At 50.0% G+C, this 13,871-nt stretch overlaps 1 protein-coding gene across 1 annotated transcript in view; it reads right to left on the reverse strand.

The window, feature by feature from the left end:
* Positions 1–13,871, reverse strand: part of ASAP3 (ArfGAP with SH3 domain, ankyrin repeat and PH domain 3) — a 49,804-nt gene that overhangs the window by 19,849 nt on the left and 16,084 nt on the right. The window contains 3 exon segments of the mRNA XM_021684117.1: positions 665–739; positions 3,174–3,319; positions 3,411–3,483. Of these exon segments, the coding sequence (XP_021539792.1) occupies positions 665–739; positions 3,174–3,319; positions 3,411–3,483 (294 nt within the window).

Consider the following 13,871-nt stretch of genomic DNA (forward strand, 5'->3'; position numbering starts at 1 on the left):
GGGGGGGGGGGGGGGGGGGGGGGGGGGGGGGGGGGGGGAAGCTGCATGGCTGGTTTGGGTGGTTCCCAGGCTGGTGACCAGCCTCAGGCAAGAGGGAAGCCTCTGGGGGTAGGACAGCTTCTCCCCTGGGCCTTCTGGGGCAGATTTCTCAGGGAGATTATTCTGTCACTTTCTTTGAGTTCTGCTCTGCCTAGAGACCGGAGCTGCCAGGTGCAGTGAGGAGCCAAGCCTGGGAGTTAGGAGCCCCAGATCCCACCCTGGCTCCTCCACCAACCAGCTGTATGAACTGTAAGCAGGTTCCCAAACTCCCTGAGCCTCAGGTTTCCTCCCCTGCAGAACAGGGATGACAGTGCCCACAGAGCCCACCTCGTGGGGCTGCTGTAAGTGCAGCCTGAGCTATCTCACATAGGGCCCAGGCAGATAGTAGGTCAGCCATCCTAGGCTGACCCCAGAGCCAGGTCTTCCTATCCTGAGGAAGGGTCCCTAATATGGAGTCAGCACTCCCACTGTGGGTCCCTAATATGGAGTCAGCACTCCCACTGTGACAGCCTCACCTGACCTCCGGCTTCAGCCCAGCCCTGCCTCCCCTCTGGTCTCCTGCCCACCGCTCTCTCGTTCCCTCCCACCACCTTTGGGCACCCCCACTCCCCAAATGGGAACTCACCTGTCGTCCATCCCTCAGTTGCCCCTTCAATAGACTGTCCAGGGGGAATGAGACAATGTTGTTCAGGTTTTGAACCTGGAAAGAGCAGAGACCCCCATACCCCACCCTGGGTGACCATACGTCCAGCCCCAAGGGGCTAGGACACAGCATTGGGAGGCAACGGATGGCACTGGGGGGAGAGGAGGTAGGGGGGAAGAGAGGTGAGGGTGGAGGGTAGCAGGGGTGGCGGAGTCGGTCTCCCATAAGAGCTGTTACCCCCACCCGGACTAACTGGCCTCATCACCTCCGAGCTCTAGGAACATCCACGGTCAGTCCCATCTCTGGCCCTTTGCCTCGAGCACCCTCACCTGTCCCCTCAGACCCCGACTCTGAAGTGCCCATCTGTCATTTGTATCCGGCTAGCTCCTTGTCTCCCCCTATCATGTGGGGAACCCTTCTGTGGTAGTATGGGGTAAACACAGGAGTCAGAGCTGATCAGAGTACCCCATCCTTGGGTTGTAGTGATTGGATCAGGCACATGATTCAAGCCAGCCAATCAGGATCCCTCCTGGAACTTTCTGCCAAAGTCATGGGAGAAAGACTTTCTTCTGGCAATATTGTGAATCTGGGTCTGCTGGGCCATCTTGCCCACAGAGCGGACACAGAGAGAAACTATCTACGAGAAAGAAGAAGCCTAAAGCCAGTTGCATACCTGGATTTCCCATTACAAGGGCCAATGCATTCCTTGTTTAAAAAATCTTAGTTTGAAAAAAAAAAAATCCTATTTTGAATTGAGTCTCTATCATTTGGCAGCCCCAACTGCCTGTCTGATATTTCAGCTCACCTTTCAAGGTACAGCTTGGGTCTCCCCTACTCTAGGAAGCCTTCCTGACTGCTACTACCCATGGCCTGTGCTGATCTTCCCTTGTCATTTTTTTTTTTTTTAAGATTTTATTTGAGAGAGAGAGAGCATGCGCACAAGTGTGGGGGAGGGGCAGAGGGACAAGCGACTCCCCCGCTGAGCGTGGAGCCTGACTCGGGGCTCGATCCCAGAACTCCGAGATCACGACCTGAGCCGAAGTCAGACATTCAACGGACTGAGCCACCCAGGCGCCCCATGATGCTCCCTTTTCTGAACTTTGGCAGCACCAGGCCTCTGACCCAACTTGCTGGGTTCTTGAGTTTGTGCCGCACTGCTGGTCAAGCTTGGTGTCGTCCCACATCTCAGTTCCTGCCTCCCCCACTAGACTGTGGCTCTCTAAGGCACAGCCTGACTCTTTCCTGTGTCACTAGCCCCCAGTACAATGCCCAGTACAGAGGAGCCCCTCAGCAAACCCTAGTTTGACCGTTACAGGGGGAGGAGAGATAAAGACAAGAGCAATCACTAGTTCAGTTGAACTCAAACACTAAAGACCTACACAGAGGACAGTGCGAGAGGCCGTGCTATGCAAAGAAATATAATAATGACAGACGCAATAGTAGCAAACACTTCCTGAGTGCTTACTCCGGACTAGGCACTTAACTTGTGTAAGCCTCATTACAGCTCTGTGAGGTGGATAACATTATTAGCCCACTTTTAGAGATGGGGCCCAGGCAGACTGAGTGACTTGCCCAGAATCACACACCTAGAGAGCAGTAGAGCAGGGATTCAAGGTCTGAGTCTAAGTCCAAGGTCCGGGTGCTCAACCACCAAGCAAACTACCTGGCAGAGGTGATGCAGCCAGGGACTGGGCAAGGGATGGACTGGAGCCATGAAAGCCAGTCCACAAGCCACGGAGCCCGGAGAGAGCTGGGCTTTCCCGAGGGGCTACAGCCAGGCTTGTTTTCAGATGCTGGAGATAGACACCCTGGGTTCAAATCCGGTGATATGAGCTCAGGCAAGTTGCTTGACCTCATGCCCTAGTTTCCTAGCCCGTGAAGTGGGGACAATAGTAAAACCAAACCCACAGAGCTATGCTCCAGGATTCAATGGGTTAACCCACGTGAGGTACCGAGAACTGTGCCCGTTTGTGGGAAGAGCTCATATCTCAGGAAAAAACCTCAGGCAAGAACCTGAGGACACTGGGCAGGTGCAGGAGCTAAGACGCTTGCTGAGGGGAGGTAGGTTCCAGGCTTTGAGGACACGGCAGATGCAGTTGGGAAAGCAGAGGACTGGGAGGGTTCAGGGGAGGTGGTGGCACGAAAACAGGAACCCCAGGGTCTGCCTCCCTTCTCCCAAACTCCCTCCAGGGAGCCCTCTCTTTGTGGGGCTCTTCCCCTCTGTGAGCCTCCCTCTGCTGCTGGGTACTCACCAATGAAGAGAAAGAGGAGGGCAGAGATGGAGGGAGAGCAGGAGAGATAAGATGTGGGGTGGGGAGTCAGAGAAGAAGAATGCAAATGGGAGGTCAGAACTGGAAAGGGATCTGGGTCGTTGGTCAAGGTCAAGGGAGACTAGAGGTCCAGGGCAACCCCGGACAGTCAGGTTCTTAAGCCCACTTGATTTACCCCGAGCCTAGGCTAAGGGCTGGCTGAGAAAGGAACAGGGCCTCACCAGGTTCTTGAAAAGTGCAGCCACCTCGCGGGTGAACACGGCCAAGTTCAGGAAGCCAGTGGACAGCTCATGACTGTTTTGGGACAAGTGACTGTTGCCTAAGGACTCTATAGCCTCTCGGTACTGCTCCTCATTCTCCACGTGGCCTGTGGAGGTAGGGAAAGGCAGAGTCAGTTCCTTGCTGGGGCTGGGGAAGGGGCTGCTTGGCCAGGCTGGGCATCAAGCAGGCTCACTCACCAAGGCCGGAGCTGTGGATCGCCCGCACAGCCTTCTTTATTCTCTGCAAGATAGCCTGGTCTCCTTCCAGGATCTGGAAGCAAATGCAGACAGAGTTCAGGGATGCTCAGCTGGGAGGGGTGCCTGAATCCATCCATGACCCCACCCTTCAGACACACATATAAAATTTCTTCCCTGGGGTCCCCTAGCCACCCCCAAACATGAACAGACCACCTTCTTCCACCCAGACCACATAGGACACCATAGATCAGTCATACCATTCCAGGAAGACCTACAGACTTTTCTCCCCAACTCCAATGCAGGCCAAGTAAATGTAGCGATTCCGAGGCATGTGGTGTAGTGGGGAATGCCAGACCTGGGTTTGAAGGCTGACTCTCGTACTACCTAGTGTGTCGATCTAGACAGATCTGTTAACTTCTCTGAGCCTTGGGTCCCTTATTTGCAAAATGGAGATGATACTATGGGCCCCTAGAGGTGAAGAGAGAAGTAGTGATCTGACAAATATATACAAAAGTGCTTAGCAAAAGACCAGAGAGAACGTGGACATCTCTGTATTCTCAAAGACAGATGGAAGAATGCTTGTTCATCAAATCCGGGGCTCAATAAGCCGAAGGGGCCACACTCAACCCCAACTGGAAAGAATTGGGGGGGCGGCATCAAGCAACCTTTGTGGATTGCAGAACAGACAGCAGGTGGTGCAGGAGGCCAGGAGATGTGATGGGGAGAAGCAGGCGTCACGGGCCCGGGGGGGCGGGGCTCAGCCGGGGATCAAAATCTCCTCTTTCAGTGGGGTGCAGAAGCTCCAACCTCATGGACCCCTTACGAATATTATAGAACGTTAGGGCTGAGAGGTGTTAGCCCTCCTCCACCGATGAGGAGACTGAGGCCTAGAGAGGGCAGGGCCTGGCCCAGAGCTGCTGCTTCAGCCGCACACCCATCCCCCTGCCACAGCCCCACCTATTTTGTCCGGTGACTAAAAAGGGATCAGAGTTTATCTCCAAAGAGTTACCTTCAACGTGACAGGAGTTAGCAAACACATTCGGAAAGGATACGCACAGGAGGGCACGCACAGGGCAGACCTCGGGGGCAATGTGGAGTGTTCTCCGAAGCCTTGGGCAGGTGGGAAGCCTCGGGAGGGAGAGGGGTCTGGTTTTGAAGCTCAGCTCCAGCGCCCAGATGCTGTGTGACCCCCCAGCAAGTTGCTTCCTGATTAGCTATCTCTACAATGGGCGGAAATAATGCCTCCCTCTCAGGGCTGTTATGAGGATTACATGTATGAGACGATGCACATGAAGGGCTTAGCTTGGTGGTGAGCCCAGAGTGTGTCCTCAAAGAACAGTACATATGATCATTATCAGCACCTGCTGCTGCTGCTAGAAGGGGCCATCAAATTCTGAGTCCTGTTCCTACAGGGACTAGAAAGCTAACATTCTCCTCCCTGAGTACAAATTTCTAGTTTGGGACGTGTGGTTTGGGGACAGTGGAGGCCCAGCCCAGGGCTGAAGAAAAAAAGTCAAGGAATTAGGGAGATGGGGGGGAAAGGAGGCCATATCTAAATCAGCTAAAGAACTCAGACACTCCACCAGAGAAACAAAGACAAAAGGGGAGAACTAGGACATCACTATAGTTCCCAAAGACCCAGGCGAGTAAACACGCATTCGCCAAAGCCCATGACCCTCACCTTGAGACTTGAAAGGGAAAGCTAAGACATGATTAATTTAAGGAGTTCTCACTTCACTCCAATAGTGCAGATCACAGATATGAACGAATTCCAAAGAGACCTAGAAAACTCCTAGAAAGGGGCGCCTGGGTGGCTCACTTGGTTAAGCGACTGCCTTTGGCTCAGGTCATGATCCTGGAGTCCCGGGATCGAGTCCCGCATCGGGCTACCTGCTCAGCAGGGAGTCTGCTTCTCCCTCTGACCCTCCCCCCTCTCATGTGCTCTCTCTCATTCTCTCTCAAATAAATAAATAAAATCTTAAAAAAAAAAAAAAAAGAAAGAAAACTCCTAGAAAGGGGGCTCCTGGGTGGCTCAGTGAGTTAAGCCTCTGACTCTTGATTTCAGCTCAGGTCATGCATGATCTTGGGGTCCTGGGATAGAGCCCTGCGTCAGGCTCCATGCTCAGTGGGGAGTCTGCTTCTCTTTCTCCCTCTGCCCGCCCCCCACCCCGTGCACTCTCTCTCAAATAAATAAAAATAAAATCTTTTTAAAAAGAGAAAGCTCCCTAGAAGGCAGATCCATTTGCCTAGCATACAGAAAATACCCAATAATTGTTTACCTAAATGAAGGATGTTTTGCAAAGTCCTGGGACATGGACCTGAGAAGTCTATGTCCACGCTCTAGATACTTTTCGGGGAGTCTCCCCACCCCATGACACCTACTCTTGGAAAACTGCCCTCCTTCCCTCTAGAGGTGGGTCCTTTATTACCTTGTTTGTTCTAGCCAGAGTTGACTGAACCAGGACGGACACCTGACCCAGGCTGGCCCAAACAGCTTCACCAACTGAGCCAGCGAGGTGCCCCTCAGAAATATACATTTAAGGTTCCTTCATGTATTTTGTGACTCGATAAATTTGGAATTGGGCTCTGGGAAGTTGGCTAATTGATCTGAAGTACTTAAGCTGGGACATCTTTCCCACCATGCGCAAAGAGAAAAGAACAAAGTAGATGTATAGAAAGAAGCAAATGAGACCAATGCTGCCCCTGAAAAGCGGAAGAAAAAGGCTGCTCCGGTTTCTGGCAAATCTCCAGATCCCGAACCCTAAGAGGCTCCTCCACACTTCCTGTCCTTGGGTCTTCATGAAACATCCCTGAATGCACCCAACAAATTCCCCTTCGTGCTTAAGCTGGTTTGAGAGGATCTCTCTTCCCTGCAGTGTGGCAGAGACTGCTGGTTGGCTCCCAGTGTCCATTCTCTCTTCTTCCTTAGTAATAAGAACCCTGACTTTTCAGATGGCCACTCGGTCACTCACAGTACAGGCTACACGTCCCAGTTTACCTTGCAGCTGAATGTAGTCATATGACTAAGTGCTGACCTATGTCATATAATGGATATTTCATTTGTTGGCTTCCAGAAGTATTCTTAAAAGTAAGGGAGAGGGGCGCCTGGGTGGCTCAGTTGGTTAAGCGTCTGCCTTCGGCTCAGGTCATGATCCCAAGGTCCTGGGATCGAGCCCCGCATCGGGCTCCCTGCTTGGCGGGAAGCCTGCTTCTCCCTCTCCCACTCCCTCTGCTTGTGTTCCCGCTCTCGCTGTCTCTCTCTCTGTCAATTAAATAAATAAATAAAATCTTTAAAAATAAAAGATTTATGTATTTATTTTGAGAGAGAAAGACCACACACGGGGGGGGGGAGGGGCAGAGGGAGAGGGAGACAGAGAATCTCAAGCAGACTCTCCACTGAGTGAGGAGCCCGACACAGGGCTCAATCCCACAACCCTGAGATCATGACCTGAGCCGAAATCAAGAGTCGGACGCTTAACTGACTGAGCCACCCAGGCGCCCCTTAAAATTTTTCTTAAAATTTGATTTCTTTTTACTTTAAGAAGTTTTATTTTGGGGCGCCTGGGTGGCTCAGGCGTTAAGCGTCTGCCTTCGGCTCAGGTCATGATCCCAGGGTCCTGGGATCGAGCCCGCCATCAGGCTCCCTGCTCGGCCAGGAGCCTGCTTCTCCCTCTCCCACTCCCCCTGCTTGTGTTCCCTCTCTAGCTGTCTCTCTCTCTCTGTCAAATAAATAAATAAAATCTTAAAAAAAAAAAAAGAATATGCCTTAAAAAAAAAAAGTAAGGGAGAGACTACACACCCATTAAAATGGCCAAAATCCAAAACACTGACACCACCAAATGCTGAGGAGCATGTGGAGCAACAGGAACTCTCATGCGCTGCTGGTGGGAATGCAAAATGGTACAGCCACTTTGCTAGACAGCTTGGCAGTTTGTTACAAAACTAAACATACTCTTACCATATGATCCAGCAACTGCACTCCCCGGTATTTACCCAAATGAACTGAAAACCTATTCCCACATGAAAACGTGCACGTGGATGTTTAGAGCAGCTTTATTCATAACAGCTAAAACTTGGAAGACAATGGAATATTATTTAGCACTAAAAAGAAGCGAGCTATCGAGTCACAAAATACATGAAGGAACCTTAAATGTGTATTTCTGAGGGGCACCGCGCTGGCTCAGTTGGTGGAACATGTGACTCTTGATCTTGAGCTTGTGAGTTCGAGCCCCATGCTGGGTGTAGAGTTTACTTAAAAATAAAATCTTTCAAAAAATGGATATTACTGTGTGAAAGAAGCAACCTGAAAAGGTTACAGACTGTCTGATTCCAATTATGGGACATTCTGGAATAGGCTAAAGAATGGACACAATAAAAAGATTAGTGGTAGCCAGCAGAAGGAGGGATAAACAGGTACAACACGAAGGATTTTTAGAGCCGTCAAACTATTCCGCGTGATACTGATAGTGGATACATATGTCACTATGCACTGGTCAAAACTCATAAAATGTACAACACCAAGATTGAACCCTAACGTAACTGTGGATCTGGGGTGATATGGACGTGTCAGTGTACGTTCACTGATTCTAACAAATGTACCACTCTGGTGTGGGACAGTGATAATGAGGGAGGTTGTTTGTGGAGTAGGAGGTATGTGGGAACTCTGTACTCTTTTTTTTTTTTAAGATTTTATTTACTTGAGAGAGAGAGTGAGAGAGAGCGAGCGCACGAGGGAGGGGGAGGGAGAAGCAGGCTTCCCGCAGAGCAGGGAGCCCCACATGGGGCTCGATCCCAGGACTCTGGGATCATGACCTGAGCAGAAGGCAGACGTTTAACTGACTGAGCCACCCAGACGCCCCTCTCTGTACTTCCTACTCAATTTTGTTGTGCACCTAACAGTGCTCTAAAATATGTTTTTTTAAACAAAGGGGAGGGGCGCCTGGGCAGCCCAGTCTGTTAAGCGACCGACTCTTGATTTCTGCTCAGTTCATGATCTCAGGGTCGTGAGATCGAGTCCCATGTCGGGTTCCATGCTGAGTGTGGAGCCTGCTTGATATTCTATCCCTCTCCCACCACTCCTCCCTTCAACCCGCACGCTCTCTCTCCCTCTTTCTCCAAAAAATAAAAAATAAAAAATAAATAAATAAAGGGGGAAAAAGAAAAGGAAGAAAGGAAAGGGTACCCTCTGTCATACCTTTCTCCTGGCTAGAATGCATTTGTGATGTCTAGAGCTCAGGCAGCCATCTTGGACCATGAGGTAGAAGGTACATATTGTGGATGGTGGAGCAACAAAGTAGTAGCCTTGTCCCTGGTGACTGGGGAGCCACCCTATCAGCCCTGGACCACTTATCTGCAGACTTCTTTTATATGGAAGAGAAATAAACGTCTATCTTCTACGAGCCACGTGATGCTGGGTACACTTACTTGTGACTGAAGCTAGCTCTGGCTGGTACAGGCAGACAAGTCACCCAATGACCAACAAACTATCGCTCGATGCCCTTGTCAGACATATATCAGGAAATGGCTTCCTGGCAAGATACCATTCCTGCCCCTACCAAAGTTCACACAGCTATTCATTCATTCATTCATTCATTCATTCATTCAACTAGTTATTGAGTGCCTGCTATGCATTTGCACTCTGTGTAAAAGCCAGTCTCAGCCCTCCAGGGATATCACTATCTAAGAGGAGAAAGAGCCAAGTCAACAGATCCCTGCAATGTGATTTGGGCTATAATGGAGGGTGGACAAGGCAGCCGCGAGCCCAGGGGAAGCGGGACCGCGTCTGCTTAGGGGGAACAGGGAAAGCTGTAAGCTCTGATGCCTGACCGTGGGCGTGGGACAGGCAGGAAAGAGACTAAGACTGCACCGTGAGGTGGTGTGCGGAGTGCGTGGTATAAACGGTAGGACTGCCAGAGGAGGGAGGCTTGCTCTGGGAAGAATGGGAAAGAGAGGAACATGGTCTGTACGTTCCTTCATTCATTCGTTCATTCATTCATGCATGCATTCATTCGTTCATTCCAACAAGGATCTACTTGTGCCTATTTTAGCCAGGCGTGGCCCCTTCCTTCAAGAGGCTCCCAGACATACAAACATGGAAGTGCCCGAAGTGGCACAGGAGGGGAGAATTCTAATCACCCTTTTCTCAAGAAAATATCTGAACATTCACACTGGGGTATAAATGACTGATAGTATCTATCTACCCTCTATGATATAATGCAGCAAAGACTTAAGCTGAAGAAATATAGTTTTAAGGAGAAAATGCAGATTATAGTCTGGGGATGGGAAGGTATCCGGGGAAAGGCACCGTGGTTTCCAGAACTGTGATAATGCTACTATAGCACGAGGAGTCACAGCTGAGATTCTAGCCCCAGTCTCCCCAAAACTACCTCCCTGGGCAATATTAGCGCAGCAGTTCTCCAAATCTCCTCTTCTTTAAAATAGGAGGAAAATAATAGAATGTCGGGGGGGGGCGCCTGGGTGGCTCAGTCGTTAAGCATCTGCCTTCGGCTCAGGTCATGGTCCCAGGGTCCTGGGATCGAGCCCCGCATCGGGCTCCCTGCTCGGCGGGAAGTCTGCTTCTCCCTCTCCCACTCCCCCTGCTTGTGTTCCCTCTCTCGCTGTCTCTCTCTCTCTCTGTCAAAAAATAAATAAAATCTTTAATAATAATAATAATAGAATGTGGGGAGAAAATCCATTCTCCAGTTACCCTCAGAGTTACTGGTGAAGCTTACGTGAGATCCCAGGCATGGCAGCACGTGCCAAGGCTTGAAGGATTTGGAAAATATGAGTATGAAAATCTTGCTGTGGTTTGCTTTCTGCCTCTCTATGAGATCAGCCTTCATTCCCCATGCCTGAGACTGGATAGGTGAAAAAAATAGTCTCTGGATTCAGGTGGGTCTATTTAATCCTCAAAGTGGGGTCTCTGAACCAGCAGCATCAGCATCACCTGGGACCTTGTTAGAAATGCAATTCTTCAGCTGAATCAGGAAATCCAGGGGTGGGGCCCAGCAATTTGGTTTAACAAGCCCTCCAGGTGACTCTGATATATGCTAAAGTTTGGGGATCACTGGCTAATTCTACCCTTGAGACGCAATAAATCATCACAGCCAAACGTACAGGGCTGGCCCCAAACTACCTGGTTTTGAATCCAGCTCCCTTAGGTACTTGCTGTGTGACTTCTCTGTACCTCAACGTCCCCATTCCTGAAATGAGGATGATAATAGTCTCTACTACAAAGGGTTGTTGGGGAGATGAAATGACTTCACCTAGGTAAAGTGCTTAGAGCACTATTATTATTTGACAGCTAATAATGTTACCTATTCCAAAACTAAACTGAACTTGGCTAGGAATTTCTCAACCTTCCTGGAGCTAATTAAAGATCCTCTCTCCACCCTGCAAAGATCCAGCTCAGCAAGAGGCGCGAATGACAGGTGCCAAGGGGCCACTGGGCAGACAAGATGGTACATGTGAACACCTGGGCTGCGTGAGCCATGGTACTTGTCACCCTTCCAGCCAGCCTCTGAGGTAGGCATCCCCTCTGGCATTTTAGAGATGAAGCTGCCGGGGGAAGGAACGTGTCCAGGGACGGTCAGGTCGCATAATGCCGAAGAGTGGCAGGACTGTAACTGAAACCCAGGTCTGGCCACATCCAGGGCTAATGTTCTTTCCCTACCACCAAGCTGCCCCACAGACGTTCAGGGACATGGCTTCTTTGTTTTTTTTGGTTTTCTTTTGTTTTTAAGATTTTAGTTATTTGAGAGAGAGCATGAGAGAGAGAGAGAAAGAGTGCACACAAGCAGGGGGGAGAGAGCAGAGGGAGAGGGAGAAGCAAACTCCCCACCGAGCAGGGAGCCCGATGCGGGGCTTGATCCCAGGACCCTGGGATCATGACCTGAGCCGAAGGCACACGCTTAACCGACTGAGCCACCCAGGCGCCCGACATGGCTTCTCTGATCCGGGGACTGGCTCTGTCTCTGAATCTGAACCCCAACTCAAGCACCTCTACCATATCCCCTCACCATCCCTCAAACAGGGATGGGGCAGGTAGAGACCTGTGCCAAAACAATAGGGTTGACAGCCGTGCCCCAACCACAAATACTCCACAGGCTAGCCTACTGAAGAGAACATAGATTGTACAAGTTGGACCACAGGAGGATTCCTAGGCCTGAGAGGTAGAATTCAGGGAGACAGAAACAAATTTCAGCTCAGAGAAAGAAGTTCCCAAGGAAGAGTAAGCGACCCTTGGAGAGAGTGAGCTCCCCACCACTTGAAGTATTCAAGGACTTCAGGTAGTAGAGCACACGACTCAAGCACTGGAATTGGGATTAGTAGTGATGGCCATTTAGAGTTCTCTCAAAGCTCAGAGTCAATGGCTCCATGCAGGAGCCTGGGCAGGCATCGGGCAGACGCAGGGACAAGACCGTCAGGGATATGCCGAAACTTGGTCCGAGTCCGAGTCCTTCGGGCAGCCTTGCCTGGCGGGCCCTAGACAAAGCCTGAATGCCCGCTGGTGGCACTGCCCTTTGTGCCCCTACCTCCCCCGGCGTGCCCCCACCCCACAGTGCTCTGGCTCTGATTTGTGTTTTCTGCAGGCAAAGACTACAGATGGCAGCACTAGGGCCATGCCCAGCTGCCCTGCTTGGAAGGGCCTTCTGCATGCCCCGCTTCTGGGTTAGGATTCATCAATAGGACCCATTCTTCATTCCTGTGATTTCCCAGAGCCAGCTGTGGTAACCATGGCGACTCAGCCAAGGGAGCAGAGCAGCAAAAGCTAAGGCCTTGGGAGCTGCTGATTAAATTTCACCATTAGACATTCACTCCTTTGGACTATTATAATATGGGGCATAGGCACCACTTTTGTGGCATCATTAATCCATCTCAGTATTTTTCCCATTGACCCTGGATTTGGTTCATCATTCTGCTAAGACTACTCTGCAGGTAGCCTCTACCAATTAAACGAGAGTTGGCACAGGAAATGAAAAATCATTTTCTATCTTTGCTTTGGACCATGATGTTGTCCCCCAAAGGACTAAATCATGCAATATTAGAGATAATCTAACATTACCTCCTCATCCTACGGAGGGCAGAACAAAGGCTCAGATGAGTTTCTTGCCCCAGGTCTCATTGGAAATGCAAACAAACTAAGGAAAGAATACAAACCAACACTTTTACAGGGCTTTACAGTTTGTAAAGCAGCTTCACATCCATCCTGTAAGACTCATAGCACCCCAACAAGGCAGTTGTTGCTTTTCTTCCCATCCGGCTGAAGCATCAGTGAGGCCCAGGGAGGTGAAGGAAGTTGCCTGACCTCACACAGCCACAAAGTAGCAGAGATGCACCTGGGACCCAAACCTTGAGACTCTAACCCCCTGTTCGTTTCTAGTCTGTGGACCCCAGACCCTGGACATCCACAGAGTTACTCCCCGGGCCCTATGAAGCCACACTTACAGGAAGCACTAGAGACCAATAAAAAAAAGCCTCACAGGTTAGCATGACCATATTCCAACCTGTATGCAGCTGTTATGATCAATAAGACACAAAAGTCTTTAAAAGCATTCTCGAATTCATGGTGGAGCGCCTGGGTGGCTCAGTTGGTTACGCATCTGCCTTCGGCTCAGGTCATGATCCCAGGGTCCTGGGATTGAGTCCCACGTCGGACTCCCTGTTCCTTGGGGAGACTGCTTCTCCCTCTCCCTGCTTGTGCTTTCTCTTTCTCTCAGATAAATAAATAATTTTTTAAAAAAGCATTCTTGAATTCATGGTAACTTTTTGTCCTTTTCCAAATTTCTCAAGCAATACTAAAAGTATGACTTTGTGGGAAGGTCAATGAAACTCTGACATTAAAAAGGGGTCCCCCCGTTGGGGTGCCTGGGCGGCTCAGTTGTTAAGCATCTGCCTTCGGCTCAGGTCATGATCCCAGGGTCCCGGGATCGAGCCCCGCATCAGGGTCCCTGCTAGGCGGGAAGCCTGCTTCTCCCTCTCCCACTCCCCCTGCTTGTGTTCCCTCTCTCGCTGTGTCTCTCTCTGTCAAATAAATAAATAAAATCTTAAAAAAAAAAAAGGGGGTCCCCCCGTGAGGGGGCAGAATCTTGGCTCCTTTGAGCTTTCATATCCACAAAGAAGATTAAATTATATGTACTACATATTAAATGTGAAAATTAAAATACTATATTTTAATGAGTAAGCCAAGTTACACCTAAAACATTTAACAAAATGATATATAAAATGAAAAAACAAAACAAAACAAAAAACCAAAACAACAACAAACCAACCCCATACAAAAAACTTCGGGGGCTTCTCATTTCTACATCCAACTACTAATGTACGGGAAATGCAGATGGAGAAATTCGTGAAGCCACGCCCGGGGAATGCGGCAGTGAGCACAGACCATGTGAAACTACAGAAAAAACCACTGGTTTCTTTAACAAGGGGATCGCAAAAAACGAAACAAAAAACGATGGA

Source organism: Neomonachus schauinslandi, chromosome 4 (assembly GCF_002201575.2).
Source record: "Neomonachus schauinslandi chromosome 4, ASM220157v2, whole genome shotgun sequence".
Classification (NCBI taxonomy): Eukaryota; Metazoa; Chordata; class Mammalia; order Carnivora; family Phocidae; genus Neomonachus; species Neomonachus schauinslandi.